The 19,867-nt window shown below is 39.9% G+C and overlaps 1 protein-coding gene across 1 annotated transcript in view; it reads right to left on the bottom strand.

Annotated features, from left to right (window-relative positions):
- Positions 1-19,867, bottom strand: part of DAB2 (DAB adaptor protein 2) — a 52,598-nt gene that overhangs the window by 3,336 nt on the left and 29,395 nt on the right. The window contains exons 2-13 of the mRNA XM_079703339.1: positions 19,307-19,499; positions 18,196-18,335; positions 17,393-17,491; positions 15,558-15,689; positions 14,991-15,071; positions 14,531-14,557; positions 14,229-14,282; positions 13,757-13,819; positions 8,035-8,688; positions 6,901-7,060; positions 1,824-2,456; positions 588-697 (exon numbers count right to left, since the gene is read on the bottom strand). Coding sequence (XP_079559465.1) covers positions 588-697; positions 1,824-2,456; positions 6,901-7,060; positions 8,035-8,688; positions 13,757-13,819; positions 14,229-14,282; positions 14,531-14,557; positions 14,991-15,071; positions 15,558-15,689; positions 17,393-17,491; positions 18,196-18,335; positions 19,307-19,397 — 2,244 coding nt within the window. The 5' untranslated portion in view covers positions 19,398-19,499. The remainder of the gene's footprint in view (positions 1-587; positions 698-1,823; positions 2,457-6,900; positions 7,061-8,034; positions 8,689-13,756; positions 13,820-14,228; positions 14,283-14,530; positions 14,558-14,990; positions 15,072-15,557; positions 15,690-17,392; positions 17,492-18,195; positions 18,336-19,306; positions 19,500-19,867) is intronic.

Raw genomic sequence — 19,867 nt, 5'->3', positions numbered from 1 at the left:
GGAGATAAAACCATCTAGTCAATAACTATAATTACAATTGTAAGAAAACAGCTATAATTAAGACTTCTCAGATCCCTTTAGAAAAAATCACTTAGGTCACAGACTAATCAGATATTGTATGGGTCTATGATGATTTGTGTTTGCCTGCTTGTGATTGATGTGTGTGTGTGTGTGTGTGTATTATTTACATCAAAACCAAGTTTCAGAATTATGTTTGCCTCCCAATGCAAAATATTATTTTTATGAGCTAAGTAGTTATGGGTGGGAAATTAGGAACTTAAATCTTTGAAAAAATTTTAAAGATAGTATTTTGGCTCAATTTTCTTTCAAAGTGCTTTCCCGAGCTAGGTTAAGTGAGGTACAAAGGACTTTTCTATATGATATTTGTTTCTCAAGTTCAGGAGAGTAGTTCTTGCAAAAATAATCTTTCCCCAGTTTGAGTTGAGGTTTACACTGCGATGGCCCTCAATGATAAATCTTATTCAAATGTCCTTTACCATCAAAGATACAAGCAAGGTTAATTCAGGAGGCGGTAACTCTATGTGGTGTGTACTTTGGAGCATCATCTTCTAATAGTTGATACTTACAGAGGCTGGTGATGAATGGAAAGAATCTTTAGAGAAGGGGTTCTCAAATGCATTGTCAGCAGATTTGGAAACTGGCAGGGCACCTTGTCTGGGAGCTGGCTTTGGTAGTTCTAGAAGGTGAAAAAGTAGTCAGTAGACAAGCTTTCCCCAAATACATGCACAAGTTCTCCAGTCAGGCTTATCTTAGAAATTAAGTTCCATACTTGCTCCAGACGCACAGGCTCAGCGGCCATGGCTCATGGGCCCAGCCACTCCGCGGCATGCAGGATCTTCCCGGACCAGGGCACGAACCCGTGTTCCCTGCATCGGCAGGTGGACTCTCAACCACTGCGCCACCAGGGAAGCCCTAAGTTCCATACTTTTGAAATTGACATCAATGGAACAAAAATCACCCCCAAATACCAGGACTCCCAGTGATTATTACAGGCAAATTCATCCCTTCTTGGAAGAGGGAGCCATGCATATTCGCTTGAAGTGGAAGAGATTCAGAATTCCCTCACTTAAAAGCACCTACATGGGGCTTCCCTGGTGGCGCAGTGGTTGAGAGTCCACCTGTCAATGCAGGGGACACGGGTTCATGCCCCGGTCCGGGAAGATCCCACATGCCGTGGAGTGGCTGGGCCTGTGAGCCATGGCCGCTGAGCCTGCGCGTCCGGAGCCTGTGCTCCGCAACGGGATAGGCCACAACAGTGAGAGGCCCCGCATACAGCAAAAAAAAAAAAAAAAAAAAAAAAAAGCACCTACATGGCAAACCTTCACCAAGCCTTGAGGCCAACACAGAAGTAAAAGTTCCGAAAGATTAAATCACTAATACAGTACAGCAAGCATTCAAATACTGGCTGCATTTTGAAGCGCTTTCGTTCTACCACACCTTTTTAACTTTCCTCATTAGATGGGTAGTACAGTCCATACATACCTACTCATGAAAAAATGAGTCCTTATCACACAGACAGCCTCCAGGTGCCATGACCCATTGAATTTCAATAGCTCCTGACAGCCCTTTTAAGAATTGTCACAAGAGGGCAGCATTGGGCCAGCCCTTAGAAACAGCTAACTAAGGTAAACAGTTAACTCCATAAGGTAAATGGTCAAGTTGTCTCCATAACCCCTGCTAGGCAAAAAAAGCAAGAGTAAAGCTATTGGTGGGTCAGGAGAGGGTTCTTCTGAGGGACTCTGTGAGCCCATATGACAGTGAAATACTTGTTGGTACAGTTGACAGAGAAGTAGGTAGCTTACCATTGATCTTTCTCAACAGTTGATTAGCGTCAAAGTCATCATGGTCTGCATTCTCCTGAGGAATGCCAACTTTGTTGTTGAAATAGTTGGAGAAGGCACTTGAAGTCCCAGAGGAATTCTGTTCTCCTTTCCTTGCTGGCACAGTAGGTGGCTGCCGCAGTTGGAAGTCCTTAAACATTTCTTTCACTTCCTTGACTTCTTTGTCCCCAAGTGGGTCCAAGGCAACGAAGGCATCGCTGGAGATGTCCTTCGGAGGGCCAGTTCTGGGAGGTGGCTGAGGAGGAGTGACCAGGAGAGAGGAGAGCATAGAAGGGGGTTGGGCTGACACAGTAGGAGCTGGAAAAACATTGCTCTGAAAAGGATTCCCCAGCGGGCTGGTTGATGACCAAGTATTGGGTGTCACGGATGTTGACGGGCCCCAGACTACAGGGGCTGGAGGTGAAGCTGAGGCTGCAAAGGATGAAGGCTGGTTCCAACCTGGAACAGTTGGGCTTGTGGTAAAGACGATTGGCTGACTGAATCCTGAAGGCTGACCAGCCATCATAGTGCCCGGGACCATTGTAGTGGATTGACTGAAGACTAAGGGTGCTGGGTTCCATGGTCCTGTCTGAGCAGATATAACTGGCACACCACCTGAAGGAGGGAAATGGGATAAAGGACTTATCAGGGAACTAGCCTGAAGAGGATTCTTGAGTTTCACAGAGTCAACTCTCTGGAGAGCATTTTTAGAGAGCATCTACATGCCAAACCTTTATTAAGCCTTGAGGCTGACATGGCTTTTATTAGATTATTTCACTCTAAAGATGAATTAGCTGTAGCGAGCATTTAAATGCTGGTTGCATTTCGAAGCCCTTTCTTTCTTCCACACCTTTTTCACTTTCCTCATTAGATAGATAATACAGTCCATAAGTACCTAGTCATAAAAAAGAAAATGAGCCCTATTGTATGTGCACTGATGTCATTCAAACAGCTAGAACAGAGCCTGTCAATATCATGAACCTACGTGTTGAGTAAATACATTTACATATAGAAACCAGGCTTGTTATGAAGTAAATTAATATAATCCATCCGATACTCTTGAGAAACTGACTTAACCTTTTCATTTGGCAACTGGCTCATGTCTGAGGTCTTATGGAGACTAGCTATCAGGCATGTGAATTAGGCTTTAACATGTTTACATCCCGAAGAAACCATTTCAAAGCTTCCTTGCTTTTAAATGCTGCCAAGGTGGACACAGCTATATAAAAGGATGATAAAATTTGGTTGATGCCAAGATAGTTTTAGACTTTTATATACAGAAATGGAGAAAAGGCTAGTTTTCCTAGGAGAGCTGTTTCAAATAAAAGTGCTTCCTGCCCTGTGTCACCCACTAAACTTTGCCAGAAGTTAGAACAGAGTATTTAAAAGAGGAAGAGGAAGAGAGGGAGACAAGATAAAGTGAAGCAAAAAAACAAACAAAAAAAACAATGCTTGCAATGTAACTAACTGCCTGTATCCAGGCATCTGCTCTTTGTGGGGAAATGGCTCTATCACCTGCACCCTTGCCATTGTTGATTTGTAATTCATTAAATCACTAAAATCTAGGTCTCGCCAATGTGTGCCCTCCTCTTCTTGAGAAGCTCATTCCCTACATCTTGTTCTAATATGTAGCACATTTTCTCTTCGGCCTCTTCCCAAGTGTATTAATGACCCAGTTAAACTGTCACCACTAACAGAATACCTAAATTCAGCCTTATACCCATTCACAAACGACACTCTGCTCTCAAAACCTACTTGCTTTGAGCTTTGAAGCAGAGCATTCTTTCGTTATGAAAGTTTTCTAACCAAAGTAGGAGAAGGCCTTCAAACTTGGGTTAGGAATGTTTTTGTTTCCAGAGTGAGAAATATTTTTAAAATAATGTTCAGGGGCTGATATAGTAAGATGTTGTATCTTGAATTTTCTTGGGACTGGAGCTTGGTGTTACTTGACTCAACCGTCATCAGGAACAACAGCCATTTGGCCGTGAACACAAGGTGTGCTCACGAAGACTGCTGGGTTTCAGTGGTGGGTCATCTTACTAAGTCAACATGCTTAGTTTTGGGGGGAGGAAACTGGGCACAAGAATATTAATTATTACAATTGAGAGGGTCACAGTCTGTGACAGAGACTAAAACTCAGGCATACCACCTCCAAATCCAGCACCCTATCCTCCTGTTCTGTCTCCTTGGCATCAAGGAACAGAACTATATTTTTTATTACAATGTTAATTCAAATACTTATTTGACATATACCGAAATTAGACTTCATGTACACTCAAGAGTATACATACAGGCAGACCTCAGAGATATTGCAGGTTTGGTTCCAGACCACTACCGTAAAAGGAATATGGCAATAAAGTGAGTCACACACATTGTTTGGTTTCCCAGCCCATAAAAAAGTTATGTTTACACTATACTGTAGTCTAGTAAATGTGCAGGTGCATTATGTCTAAAAAAAACAATGTACATACCTTAATTTTAAAATACTTTATTGTTAAAAAATGCTAACCATCACCTGAGCCTTCAGCAAGTCATAATCTTTTTGCAATAGTAACGTCAAAGATCATCAATCACAGATCACCATAGCAATATAATAATAACAAAAAAGTTTGAAATATTGCAGGAATTACCAAAATGTGATACAGAGACACGAAGTGAACAAATGCTGTTGGAAAAATGGCACTGATGGACTTGCTCGACTCAAGGTTGCCACAAACCATCAATTTGTAAAAAACTCAATATCTCCAAGGTACAATAAAATGAAGTGCAATAAAATGAGGTATGCCTGTATTCCTTTCACAACCAATCAAGGGAACAGTTCTCTTAGATCCTATAATACAGGCTTCTAGAAGTGGGTTGAGTTTAAACAAAGTTATTGCTGGCATTTTAAAACAAATTACTTAAATTTTATTAACTGAAGCCAGAGTCACTCACTAATAATTTACACCAATTGGATGTGCAAAAATTGGATAGAATTTTACCATATTTAATGTTGGATGGCTTGCCTTCCCTTAGGAAAATGTGTGGCTTTAGTCCTAGATGGTATTAGTGGGAGTGGTGATAAAAGAGAAAAATACATTTGAGAGGAATTAAAGGCTTTCCCAGTGTATACTTAGGCCAGCCTTCATTCCCGTCTACCAGATCCCATGCATCACGTTTCCAAGATATTTAAGGCCCTGCTGGAGAAAGGTAAGGAAAAAGAAAGTGTGGGTATAGAAAGTTAGTTTTATTAACCTTTAGATGCTAGATTAAAGCTCAGGGCAGCTAGTCAAAGCCAAAGGCTCAGCTTTCTACAATGCCCTTTCCCCACCCCCAGTTCTCCAGAGGAAACGGTCCCCCAGCTGGGTCCAGCGGAAGCCAGACCTACAACCTTCCATGGCTTGGCTGAGGATCCCTGCTAGTGGACAGGGGCTATACTGTAGGGCTCAGTTTGAGTCCCATGTCCAAACTGGGAAGAATCATCAGTATTCTGCAGTTGTATACCCCAAGGCCTCAACAGGGGCACCTAGCCAAAAAGCTTCACTTCGTCTGAATAAATTAACAGTTATAGGGTCCAGCTGTATTTTCAGGCTGACTTGTTAAATATGGGCTGTAAAAATTCTTCAGGGCATTGATATGAAACTACAAAGCTCTGTGATGTGACCTAGTCGCAGGCACTGCATACAGGCTTTCTATCCTTCTGCAGGGAAAACACCAACCAGCTCCACTTGAGGGTGGAGGAGAAAGGGATGCAGAAAGGGGAAGACCCCAAGAGATATGAAGTGCTTGGGTGCATCTCCTGATGGTGTAATATGCCAAGCAGGGACCTGGAACAAGTGGGCTTCTCACACCTGCAGGGATTTCAGCCACTCAGCAGGTGGGAAACAACCCTCCTGTTGCTACCACACTCCAGATATGATGGAACAGATTTAAGATGACAGAACCAAAATATTTTCCTTTGCCGGAAAACAGCAGGAAAAAAAAGAGTCCTGATGATTGACTCAGCAGGAGGCAGAGAAAACCAAGATCCCTGGTCAAATTTTACAAAATAGGGGAGAGTCTCTCTTCACCTACAGCCCCCCTCAGACCCTTCCCAAGACAGAGTCTATTTGGAGCTTGTAGAGGAGCTAAGAAGTAGAAAAACAAAGAGAAGCCCCAGCAGGAGAGCAAAGACCATTGTGGGGTTTCTGAAGACTGTTCCATGGAGGCGGGAAAGAACTGGAGGCTTCAGCCAAAGAGTAGCAGGGTCAGCCCTCGGCCGAGTGGCCTTCCCCAACGTCCTACCACAGCGTGGCTCAGTGGCTTGCAGAGCTGGTGAAACATTTTTGAATGACAGCAGCATCACCTCTCAGGTATCTGATAAAATTCCATCTCTTCCCTTATTTCTGTGTTCTTTTCAACTTCAGACTTCTATACTGTGGACCTACTAACCCTACTAAGACACCCAACTAGACAAAATACCAGCAAGGAGCTGCTAAGGCTTAACTATTCAGAGACTAATCAGGATATATGCCTGTCTCACACCCACCATATGCCTAGAAAACAGAGCTGGGCTCAGAACCTGGCACTTTCATTCAATCACTTACACTTGCCTCAGATTTAACTTATAGCCCTCTTGGGGTGTATATCCCTTCCTTTAACCAAGAGGTTAAATAGGGGATAGGGCTTCAATTCAGTAATGGCAAATTGCATGGAAGACGTGCATGTTGCTACTTTTTCAAATAGAGATGATAGACAAGGCTCTCTCATCTCAACCCTGTTTCTCCAATGAAGCTGGTCTGGGCTTCAGAATCCCTTCCAATTGTCTTCAGTAAGCCATGACCAGTTGGTTCAGCTAAGTGCAATACTAAAAATGGATTTCTTCTCACATGCCAATTCAAGGAGTCAAATTCCAGTTACAAGTCAAGAGTACCTAATAGAGGTGGGTTGTACAGAAGTAAAAGTGGGAGAAAGGCTCCCTAGGATGCTCAAATCTTATGCCTCAGGAACCCCTATGGATATGAAGTGCACCCTCCTATGAATTACCATCTTAGGAGTGAAAGTAACAGAGCCAAACCTAACTCCATCTCTAAACACCTACCTAGACCCCCAAGGGGCCCTACTGGGGCAGCAGCACTTGTTTTGAAGAGGTCCAGGGGGTTGGTCTGTAGGGTTGCAGGTTGTCCCGGAGATGTCTGGCCTGGAGGCTCTGAGACGAGAGGAGTAAAGATGTCTGATGCAAGTAAGTCTTTTGCTGGAGACTGACAGGGCAGAGAGGGACACAGAGCAGTTACTCAGGAACAGTGAAATCCAGTTCTATTCTGTTTCCTACTCTGTACCTCGAATTTGGGAACACAAAAAGAGAAACTTTTTCCCATTACTGATAAATTATTCTAACAAACTCCAAAAGACAGAAAAAAAAAAAAAAAGACACAGATCCTAGCAATGGACAGAATATTGGGTCTTGGTGACTGATGGAATGGAGGACCTTCAAAGTGAAATCTACTTTGCTCATTTACACGTTTGTATCTGTCTAGTCTCCTTATCAGCTAAAAGCTTGAAGCTGGGAGAGAAAAGGCAACTATAAGCAAGTAGCCTAAATATTTGGATCCTTCTTCTGGATTTAAATCATTCTGCATAAAGATGATAGAGTAGTTTAATCATTAGGCCAGCATATTCCAATGAGATTTTTAAAATGAAACTTATATAAACCACATTTTAAATTGCTTTTGAAGGAAGTGGCAATAGTAAATATATAAGTTTCTTTTAAGACAGTGGATTGTTCAGTCATTAATCAGAGGAGACAAACTCGAGAATTTTAGACCACCACCTTGGACATGAATGCCCTATGGGGGGTGTGTGGAGGCGTGTGTTAGTACGGGGAAGGTACAAAGGGAATCACAGGAACCCTTCCCCTCCCCTCCCAGAACATGATGATCAAACTTACCGGAGGTACAGAAGCATAGCAGCATTAAAAACGGAAAAACTTGTGTTTAGTTAATAATATGTGACGACATGCAAACGGAAAGCAGGGTGTGACAAACACTGCCGAGTGAGAAGCTTAAAAAGGGTGACAATTAGAGGAAAGTATTCCTGGAGAACGATGTGCCTTATCCCACCTTCTATTTTACAGCCACACAGGAAACTACACTAGCAGCAGGAAAGAGAGCTTGCATCACACCACCCTTTGGTACCGAACATGCATTCTGCCAATGGATATGTGAAGACAATTCACCTTAGCAGTCCGTCTGCCTCTTCCCGGTTTGGTACTTTGTGGAGGTGGGATAATGGCTATGGAGTCATGTGGTGAGGACTGGACAGAGCTTTCCAAGTCCTGCTTTACGCCATTCGGTACAGGCAGTCCTTTGGGAGGGCTTCCCACAAAAGGGTTTGGGGAGGATTTGATATGGAAGCCGTTCTGTTCTCTTTCAGATACCCCATTGTGAGTTCTCACTGCTGGCTGTGTTTGCGTACTTGATAAGGGCCACAGGCCTGCCTGAGCTTCCTGTTTGCCAGTCCGGTTAGAGATTTGGTCAAATTGCTGACCAAAGTAATCAACATCCCCATTCAGGGGCCCATTACTCAGAGGGGTAGACGAGCTACTCAAATTCTCTTTCTTCTGATCTGGAGATTTGAGAGAATCAGACGAAGAGGGTGTCGATTGGTCTGGCTGTGCAAAAGGATCGTCGCGGAAAGGATCAGGATTAGGGGTGGGAAAGAAGTTGAGATTGGCAGAAAAGGCATTTTCAGGCAAGAAAGATGCCTGAGGCTTTGGTCGAGGAAGAGAGCAGGAGGTGATGCCATTTGTTAAGAATAGATTTTCTCGTAAAGAATTCTGATTGGTGTCGATTTCAGAGTTTAGATCCACTAACAGGATATCTTTGCTTTCCTATCGCATTTGGAAAGAAAAAAAAAAGAAAGTGTTAGTCCATGTTGTGACTTCAAATGAGAAAGCTACATAAGATGACTAGGATTATCAAAATTTCCATTAGATTTCAGTCTTACTGGTTGACCATTACCTCCTCCCATTGCGTCCCTGAGTGCATTTACTAGTTGTAGAATAGGTCCTCCCTGCCCCTCCCGGGCCCTTTTAAGTCTCAACTTCATTGGCCCGTCATTCAGTGAAATCTTACTGTTGGTTACTTCACATGTCTCCTCTCACCCTTTCAGACTGGCTGAGTTCATAATCATCATTGTTTCCATTCATGCCTTTGACAGTCTTAAAGGGAATTGATTTCGAGTCACTCTAAGTGACTATCTAAGTATATTGAGCTTGAAGGAAATGGCCTAGCCCCTCTTCCTACATGATGTACACTCCTATTGTACCCCCAGAGTCGCCTAATATCAGCTCTCTAGATGAGTGAATTCATTGCCTAATATAGTCATATCTTATAATTCTAGTTATAATAAAGTTTAAGGTCAAATACATTTCCCTACAATTGGTCTTTCCTCTAGGGGGGCAAAGAAGATTTCCCCCTCACATCACAGCCTGCCAGGTATGCCTCTTTAAATACTTAAGGATCTTTTTGAAGGTATAGCCAAGTTGGATCTCTCATTCTCATCATCCTAGTCTCTCCTCTGGACGTACTCTTTTGTCTATGTCCTTCTAAGAACATGATGCTCAAATTACTGATATAATCTAACATAATATATCACATTAACCTCTCATAGTTGTACCTTTTTTCATAATATAGTTTAGTGTTGCCTGTGTCATGACAGGAGTCTCCTCTACTTAGTGGATAAATTCAGCTAATGTTTAAGTCACCTTTAATTTATGTATAATCTAATTTTTAATTTATGTATAAGGTGGAGATATGGGTTTAAGAGTTAATTTGAAAGACATACTAAATGAATAACTCTACAAATTCTATTCCTTCCCTATATTTTTCAGTTATGTTAATTATTTGGATTCTCAACTGTCAGATATGACATTCTTCTCAGCATAAAAGCAGCAAATTTGATGAATCTGACATGTCTTTATTCAGGGCAATGACACAACTAATTAGGATTCACCCTGGGATATAGCTATCATACTGACAGACCTTCCTTCTGATTGACTTTGATCAATTAAATACTTAGCTACACTAGCCACAGAAGAATATAAACAATAAAAACTGTCAAGCTGAAATGGAAGTTAGTTTTCTAGCATTATCCTGGGCAGATTATTCAATATTTTGGTCATTGGGACAATGATCAAGATGATCTCAAGGGAATATAAAATTCTCAAACTAGTAAATAAAAAGGGAGACTGAATAGGTCTCCTCAGATTTAAGAGAAAAGAACAAAATTTTTAAAAGTTTAGGTCCTAAATCAGACCTAATTGGTATTCTATATTTTGGCTTCCTTCACTGTTAGGTATAAAGGCACAATTTTTAAAAGCCAGCTTTTCTCTTTAAAACCAGAAGAACTTGTCAGAAGAGAGAGCTTGTAATTAAAAAACAAAACAAAACAAACAAAAAAAACTTTAAAAAAATCAAAGAAATTGATTGGAAGGCTTCTTAATCTAGGGGTCTTTAACAATCAAAAGGTAGGACAAAATGTATTACGAAAGCTTGTGATTGTAATATTTATTCATTTATTATGAGCCACCTCTGGGTTAGAACAGTTGGGTGTTCACAGCTGGTAGAGTTCTCCTTCATTTACTTCAGAAGAAGTCCTTAGGACACCAAACAGGAGCCACAAGGTTAGACTTCTGAATAGTCACCCTATAAGTAAAATGTATAAGGCTTTCCTCAGGTTGAGGTTGTTGTTAATCCAAGATTAAGAGTCTGATTCATAGACTACAACTGAAAGATGGAAGACTTCTCATCCACCCCCTTGGTCAGCATTTCTTTAATTCTCTGTTGTACTGTAAACACTGCATCCACTTGGCCGTCACGTAAGCACCTGAGAGACAAGAACTGAACATGAAATATAGTCCCTGCTGTTAAGGGGCTCCAGTAAGAGGGTCAAGCAGGCAACCAAGAAGGTGTCTGCACAGACAAGGTTTAAAATACTAAGTTCTAGACTACCTCTTCTCCAGGTAGCTCATCTTGCCTAACCATTCCAGCCTACTAAATCCTGGACCTCCCTACTCAAAACCTTCAGTGACTTCCTGCTACTACCCAGAATTAAAATAATCTCCATTAGCCAGACTTTCAAAATGACGCACCAGGAGACCTCGTTTACTTTTAGCCTAACTACTACTCTATTTTCCTACATACTTCAATGACCCAACACAAGTTCAGATTTTTACAAAGCTTTTTCCCATTGATCCTTCTATTTCAACTTCACCTGTGCCCACCCACGGCATCTTACATATATATGACACTGTGCTTTGTGCCCTGATTCCCATCGCCATACCAGATCTGATGGGGAAACCACACTTTATGTTCTTTTCATAATAACCATGCTTTCAAATGGTCAAGTTTTTAAAGTTAGAGATCATGTCTTTTTGGTCTTTTTTTCTTTTCCTTTTTTTTTTTTTTTTGAGATACAGTATGGAAGAATATTGTTCAAGTGGTTTGGTGATAAAAATTACATTCTAGGGTATGCTACTTAGTTTGCAACATGAGCTTTACTTGAAATGCAGAAAACTATTTTGTATAAATGTTGGGGGAAGGGTAGCTGGGTTAGGGAACCACTAATAAGGTCTAGGTAATTTAGATTTCTGCCTTTCTTCATCTCTTCCAGAGCAACTGGATTTCAAAATTTTTAAACATGCTGGTTTTATCAAGTAGAGATAAATCTATTTCGTGACCTATGAATATGGAGTCAGTATGTAAGAACACACTGGCAAAGTCTAACTAGCACATAATTAGCCCCATTAGCATTCTTTTACTTATCAGATACCATCACTTTGATGGTATTTATCATTTTAATTTATTGTTAGTTTAACTAAAACTTGCATTTTATTTCAACAAGCCAAAAATTCTTAGAATGCATAAGGTCTCATAAGAATGAGACTCAAGCTTACTCGTGTTGTTTTTCATTTCTTTTTTTAGAACTTTCTAGAAGTCTACAGAAGCAGATTAAACAGTCAGTGCCTCCTTGCTTATCCCACTGGAATTCTACATCATAGCTTGAGTGTTTTGATCTCTTTCAATATACTACTGGTTTCAATGTCAGTAATACATGGAGTGAAGTTCATTCAGATGTCAATTTACTTTGGGAAGGGAGCTACTCACGGAGGAGGGGCAAAGTTGCCTAGGAATCAAAAAACCTCAGATCTACGATGGACCTTTCAGGATTATCTAATCTGGTATTTCAAAAAGTTTATCCTTAAAATGATAACAAATGTTATGAAAAACATTTTATGTTTTACAGACAAACAAAGTTTTACAAAAAGTTTTACAGACAAATGAGTTAGGACTCACTACTTGAAAGAACATTAAATGGGCTTCTCTAATGCAGGCTTTTTAGGATCTCTAAACGCTATATTATGCATTGTGATTCTCATAAAAGGAGGGGTAGAGAAGAGGGTCTGCAGCCCCTGCTCCTCCCCGTCTTACTGGGCCTGGGCATTTGTGTGAAATTGCATAGGCATGCCATTCTCTGCAGTACTCCAGCAAGTGAGACTTTTAGTCCTCAATCTGCTGCTGCTTTAATTCTTATGACCCTCTTGGTCACAGAGGCTTGCTTGATAATTCCCTGATATAAGAGACCCCTACATAAACATTCTCCCCAACGTTCTAGACTGATACCCTTTTTGTCTAGTTATTGCCTTCTCATCTTTTATGTTCAAGTCCAGAAACTCACTTACTCAGAGGCATTATCTGAACCTCTAAACTGGATAAATACCTTGTAAGTAACATCAACTGTTAGGCTTTGTGATTAGTTTTAGTGTTGGTCTCCCTGCTAGACCGTAAACTCCATGATGTCATTGACATTGTGCCCTGCAAACAGCAGGTACTCAAGAAACTGTTAAATAAATAAAATAAGTTGTAAGAAGTCATTCAAAATTACAAGTAATTTCACTTGAGGACTGTTTTGGAAGGTCTGAGACTTAGGCTTAAGCCTTGAAACTGGACCTCTGCTTGGGTAAATGAGAGTTTTTTTGAATCACCATTTCCTTATTTGTAAAGAAAAATACTGGAGCTTCCCTGGTGGTGCAGTGGTTGAGGGTCTGCCTGCTAATTCAGGGCACATGGGTTCGAGCCCTGGTCTGGGAAGATCCCACATGCCGTGGAGCAACTGGGCCCATGAGCCACAACTGCTGAGCCTGCGTGTCTGGAGCCTGTGCTCTGCAACAGGAGAGATCACGGCAGTGAGAGGCCTGCACACCACACTGAAGAGTGGCCTCCGCTTGCCACAACTGGAGAAAGCCCTTGCACAGAATCAAAGACCCAACACAGCCAAAAATAAAAATAAATAAATTAAAAGAAGGCTCAACATTTTAAAAAAAGAAAAATACTGCTCCATTCTCACAGAGTTGTTACAGTTCAATCAATAATAAGACTTGATACACTATAATATCCTGTAAAGAATGAGCAACTTTTTTAACAAAGACAAACTTTGGTTAAATATAACTGAGCCTCTTGTTTTAAGTCTTATTTTACACCAAGCTTATGCTGCTAAATCACAACAGAAAGAATAGAAAAAAAAAAAAAAAAGAAGAAGAGGCCAGGAGTCTATACAATTAGTCATCTAACAAACATGTTTCCTCCAAGTAGGCTTACACCAAGGATTAATATTCAGCTCCTCCTTCTGATCCTAAGTAATACCAAGATGGACTACATTGCCTGACCTATTGCTCAGATTTAACTTCTAAGCAATATTAATGTATCTGAAGTAGTGCTGATAGGCTCCTGTGGTGACTTAAGATGCAAATTTGTTCTAGTAGCCATTTACACTTTATGCAGAAAAATCAGCAGTCACCTTCCAAGTTTCAATGAGATGCTCAAGATTTCTGGTTAATTGCCAGTTTGAGTTATAGATGTCATTTCCATTACATTGCAAATTTAAAAACAGACACTTACTGTTGGACTACTTAGGTCAGGAGGTGTAGACATGTCCCCAAACAAATCCATCTGGTCAACACCCTTAAAAAAGTATTTTGATTAGATTCAAATGTGTCTATTAAAAAAGATGATTTTGTATATTGTTGTAATTGCTTCCTAAACTAAAGTTTAGGAAAATAGTTGTCACAATTGGATTTTCACTTAACTAATACAGATTTGATATTAGGTTATTTAGGTAAGGAAGTGTAGACAAGTCCCCAAACAAATCCATCTGATGTACACTTTTAAAAAAGTATTTGGATTAGATTCAGAAGTGTTTACTAAAAAGATCACTTTGTATATTGACATAAATGTTATACTAACAGTTAGGGAAAGAGTTGTCGCAATTGGATTTTCATACAGATTCAATACAGATTTGGTATTAGCAACATCTTTAGGAAGTAAATCCCGTGTTCAGGTAAGTAAGAATCATAAAAAATCACATACATACCAATTTCAGTTTGCAAGCTTGGTCATCAAGATTCATTAGGGCCTCACTCCCATTCTGAAAAGATGGCAAATATTAAAGGTTTAGTTGGTGAGTTTTCCCTACACAGTTTAATTTCCTAGTGTATTGGCTTGCTAAGAAGTTAAGATTTTGGTACTAATCATTCAACTGTACATCTTCTATGACCAGAGGGGTCATGAACACAAAGTAATAAAACTAAGAGGGAAGCCTGCTTGGGCAGGTGGCAAACAAGGGCTTATACACATCACACGTGCAGTTCATGAGAAGTAAAGATGCTGTTTTACCTCTACTGCTTTGTTGGCTTCTTCCATCTGAAAAGAAAGACACAAATTCAGTGATCTTAGTAAATTATAGTTAAAGAGAATTAAATAAAGGAATAAATATACCTATGGGTTCACAAAGAGAAAGCAAGAGAGAGTCTTGCATATTATTTCTGCCCTACATTCTCCTCCCCTTTTCATATCAATACTGGATTTGAATAGAGTTATTGGACTTGGTAGTCCTGGAATCAATGTGAAGTTTATAGGGAGAAAATACAAGAGTCAGGCACTAGAAATCAGAAGGGCCTAACTATAAGGTCCAAACATTGCTCTATTGGGAAGAACAAAAAATATAGCACTTTCTATACTTTGAAGAGCCACATAGACGCCAACACTCCAGGCAGGCCATGTGTTCACATAATGTTCAGACATGGTCTTGAATGTTGTCTTAAGTCTAATAGAGCCTGTATTAGATAGTACTTGCCTTTTTCTTTTCTTCTTCCTTTTTCTTTACATTATAGATAACTTGGAAAAGGTCTTTAAGATCAACAACTAGTGGCTCAGCCTGAAGCAAGAGAAAGCATCTTTATCAGTATTTTAATCTTACTATTTTCTTCCCTTTGTCCCCCATCAGTTCTGATTAGTAATGTTTTCTCCCTTTCTCTTAAAGCTCCTTCCTACCCTCCCCTGGTTTGTGGAAGATCACCACCACTCCCATCCCAACCCTCAGATACATAAAATACTTAGATAAAACAAGAAGAACAATGATAATTTTCCAAGTCCTTTCAAGATTTCTGGGAATAGTTGACTATCGTTCTAAAATCAGCAATGATCTTATGAGAAAGTCCATTCTAACAATGCTTACGCCACACACTACATGGGTATCAATGACATTTAAAGAAGATTCCTTAGACCAATTAAAGATAGTCATCCTCTGAAGTACTGTTTAGTCCTCCTACATCCAACTGTTTCCAGCAAGCTCTCTAGTTGAGAGAGACACACTCTTATGTTCAAGTCCCCCTCCAGGTATACTTCAAGGCTTAGAGCTTACCTGTTGCCCTGTTTTTATGGCAAAAAACTGGTGTTGGCCTTCTCCTCCACACACGTAACCAAATGCTCGGTTGTCTGTCACATCACGGGCAATGAAAGAAATCTTATTTACTGGATGTTCATGCTCTATTACCTAAAAAAGAAACATCAAAAATGGTGTATTGAGAAAACTAGAATCTATTTGTAGATTCTATCTGGAGCACAACTAAGCATCAGATACCAAGGCATATATGAAAAGTTTAAAACATTTGAAGATTTTTTCACTCCTGGTTGAAGGCTACTGCTATATTTATCGTTGCTAGGAAGGGCTCAAAGGGGAAAACAAAACAAAACAAAAAACCTAACAACAAAGAATAGAAAACAGAAATAGAAAGAATGATCTTTCTTAAAATATCTATACTTGATTCTCTCTATCCCAAAGACATGATGCCACGTCGCAAGGAAGGACTGAAGATTAGGAGAACAAGAATTTCTAAAGTGAAGATGGAACATATAACCTCTAAAGCATTCCAAGGAGGTCTACTTTCTCAACTTAACAAACTCAAGTGAATAGCATAACTAAGCTAGAGGAGTGTTCACAAGGATCCTTTGACTGGCTCAGACTGGCCAGAGAACCCTCCTAAGTATTATTGGGACAATTACCCCCAATACATTCTGGAAGTCACCAAATTCTGTCATCAAGTATTTGTCAACATCACACAGATGTCCACGTCATTATACAGGAGTTTCATGTGGCAGGGCTTATTGGTTTAGCAGTGCTTTCCCTTCTATTCCCCTCCTCCCTTTCTCTTGACCCTTTCAAGTAGATGGTAGGGCTCAACTCTTCATGGATATTTGTAGATGCTCAGAATGTGTCTTGGCTTTTGTTTCCAAGCACCTAAGACCACTGAAAAGTTTAGATTGGGCATCTGAGGAGGTTTGGGAGTGAGAGAATGCTTGTGTGGGAAAACTGCCACCATTGTCTGGCAGGTTTGTGAAAACAAGAGTCAAAAGATAAGGGACAGTGGAGACAACAGTGCATGAGGACAGCAGGGTGGGTGAGCATGTACCAGGGTTCCAGGGCCCTAAGTTTGACCAATGGATTTTGCATATTAGATAATGGGAATCTCTAGGAAGGGCTGAATAGTAACTTGAGATCTTCCCACAGTATCCTGATACAATAAACTATTGTGCAGCAATGAAAAACATTTTAAGCAGATGAATCTGATGATGTTATATTGAGTAGAGGGAAAAAAGTCCTGGAAGACTTGAAGTATGATAGCTTTTGATAAGGCCAAAACAAACAAACACACAAACAAAAAATAAGCAACACTGTTCATGTGATAGAATAAGAGCAACCACAAAAAATGAGCAAGGTTACATCTATGGGGTAAGGAGGAAGGGAAAATAGAGAGGAGAAAAAAAGGAAGATGTGTTTCAGATAGTATTCTATGTTTGGTTAGCCAGTAAGTTCACCCATGACCTTATATTAAAATAAGACTCATACATAGATCTATGATAGCATCACAAACCAGTGGTTAGGATTGATCTCGTGCTGTATATCTTGGTCCAAAAAATACCTAACTGATATCTATGGCATACCGGTGTTTAGGTTAGACTTATAGACTTGAGGTTCGCATCTATTATAGGAAATAAGTTTCAAAATAAAGTATCTTGACCCCTCACCTCCTACCCTATCTGTTTTTTTGCCTGTTACTTCTGGAGAAGTGCAGTAATATGTAATTTTTTTTTCCCCTACAGAATTTTGAAAAGGGAAAAGGGGAGCCGAAAGTTATGTCACAAATTATTTGTCAGACTCAGGTGGTCAGAAAGGTGTCAGTGAAAGTGAATTCTTACCCCAGTTTTCTCATCAATGATTTTTATTCCAGAAAGAGAAATGTTGACCCAGATCCTTTGTTTGTGTTGTCCCTGAGACCGAGCAGCTGCTGCCATTCCCTGATGAAATTGGGAAAACAAGAAAAATCTAGTTAAAAGAACCCTATGATGCTTCTGATTCTAAAATTTTAAAAGGCAATCAGCTTTGTTTTCAGCTTGGTTTACCATCTATGAAAGGATTAGGCATCTTTCATAAGAGACAGCAGGATGAAATAGAAGACATTGAGCCAGGCAATTACTAGTTAGCTCTGTGAACTTGGACGAGTCCCCATTCCCTTGGCCTCTGAATAGTCATTGGCAAAGACAAGAAGACTGGACCAGAAGATCTTCAAACATATTCAAAGATGTTCCTTCTAGACCTTGTCTTATTTAATGAGTATTACTTCCTTAATTAGTTTCACAGCATGGCAGTATTAGAATTTAAAAATTTTAAAAAACCAAAGGGCTAACACTAAAAAACACCAGTTTCAAAGCCGACTCCTGAATTTTACCTGAATACTTCCAGGCTCAGAAATTTGGTCCGCTCAAAGGAAAAGGCATCTAGGGTCCTGCTACACTTGATTAAATCAGGTCTCTAGACAGCACTCAAAATATGCAAACAAACTCATGGCTTCTCATAAAATGCAGCACTGCTGGATCAATTATGTGATTAGAAAAGTTTTTCTTTCAAATAATTGAGATATAGGCAAATACAAACTTCTAATACCATTTCCTCTGTTGCATATTTGCTTAAGATAGAGACAAAGTATGCTTTTCCCTTTTACCTTTAGTTTCATCATAGAATCTTGGCTCATTTTATCCCCTCTTGCATCGGGCACATCATCAATGCCGATTAGCTTGGCCTTGTATTTCACACCATCACCTTTGAATCTAGCCAAAAGATATTCATCTGTCTTTTCAGTGCCTGAGAAAAGAAAGAAATAGAGGATAAAGTTTATAAATGTATTGAAATATCAGCCCCAGGTATGACCAAATATGCTCCAGGATCTAAAAATCTGAGTAGTAAATATTTTGATTATTCTACAATTGATCAAATATGCAATATTCTACCCTTATCCTTCTTTCCTTTGAGTAAAAAAATCACACTGTGTAAAACTGTCTATGGCATTGAGGCAGAGAAGAAAATAAACCCTTAAAGATGCAGAATGGGCTGAGTTATGGGAAACTTATGGGAATATGTGAGATGGGATTGGGGGATATTCTTCAGCATAGTTTTAAAAATATTTTTTAAAAAGAATATAAGGAGGATAATAATTTTTTTAATGAAAGGAAAATAGGCCACTGCACAATTTACTAGCATTTTTGAACTGTCGATAAAGTGGAAGAGAATTGTGGGTAAATTCCCTTGGAAATAACTAAGATAATTATCCATCTTTATAACTTCTGCTTCTCTTCTCATTCCCATTTCTAAAGCGTGGACATGAAAGGCAAAGAAATCACGGCATATTCTCAAACTATGAATGATTAAGGATGCTGACACTTTCTAGTAGTACCAGGTCAAAAGAAGAGGGTCTCATAAAATAAAGATCTTGATTTTTATAAAACGGCTACTTCGGTAAAGCAAAGTGGTATATAGGTTACTGAAAGATAACCATGTAATACTTGATAGTTGCATTTCCCAACTGAACAAGATGTGTGAAAGCTTCCCAGTAGGACCCAAATTGGTGCAACCAGAATTCAGAGGCATGTCTTACTGTATATGGATCGAACCAATCTCCTCTGCCAAAGTGTTACTTTCTTGTTGAGGAAAAGTTGACACTTGGCTGAGATTGAATTAAGGCAAGGGCCAGCTCTTACTTTGCCTTGAACGTCACACTTCGTCACTGGTAACCACCACTAGCTCCCCTCATTGGCCTCAAGAAGACTTCTCCATACCTTTCTTCTTTTCCTTTTTTGATGGTGCCTTTGGTGCGGCCTGTTGGTCAGGCTGACCATTAGTTGCACTCGTTTCTGCTTCGTTAGACATGGCAAGAAGGCAGACAGCCAACTCCAGCACCAGCAGACACTTAGTGACACCCAGTGATCCCTGATGGAGACGTCTCAAACAAACATAACCTGCTGCAGACACCTGTGGGCAGAGTTTAGAGGCATAATGAGATCATAACATAGCAAACCCAGACTTTATGTCCTAATAGGCCCACAACCAGTGATTTGTGAGTGTAGTTCTTCAGACTCATTTTGTTCTTTCTTCTCTGTTAGACTGAACTCTGACAGCAGAGGAGTGGGTAGGACTGTTTCCTTTGTAGATTCCAAAATACAAAGAGGGTATTTACCAGATTTTTCTTTAAGTAGTTGATATCTGATAACATTTAATGTGATTATAGGTACAAACTATTGATATTATGTATAAAATAAAAAAGCTACAAGGATATATTGTACAGCATGGGGAATATAGCCAATATTTTATAATAACTATAAATGGAGTATAATCTTTAA

This window comes from Hyperoodon ampullatus (assembly GCF_949752795.1).
Source record: "Hyperoodon ampullatus genome assembly, chromosome: 4".
Lineage (NCBI taxonomy): Eukaryota > Metazoa > Chordata > Mammalia > Artiodactyla > Ziphiidae > Hyperoodon > Hyperoodon ampullatus.
This window is presented reverse-complemented; position numbering and strand designations above follow the sequence as displayed.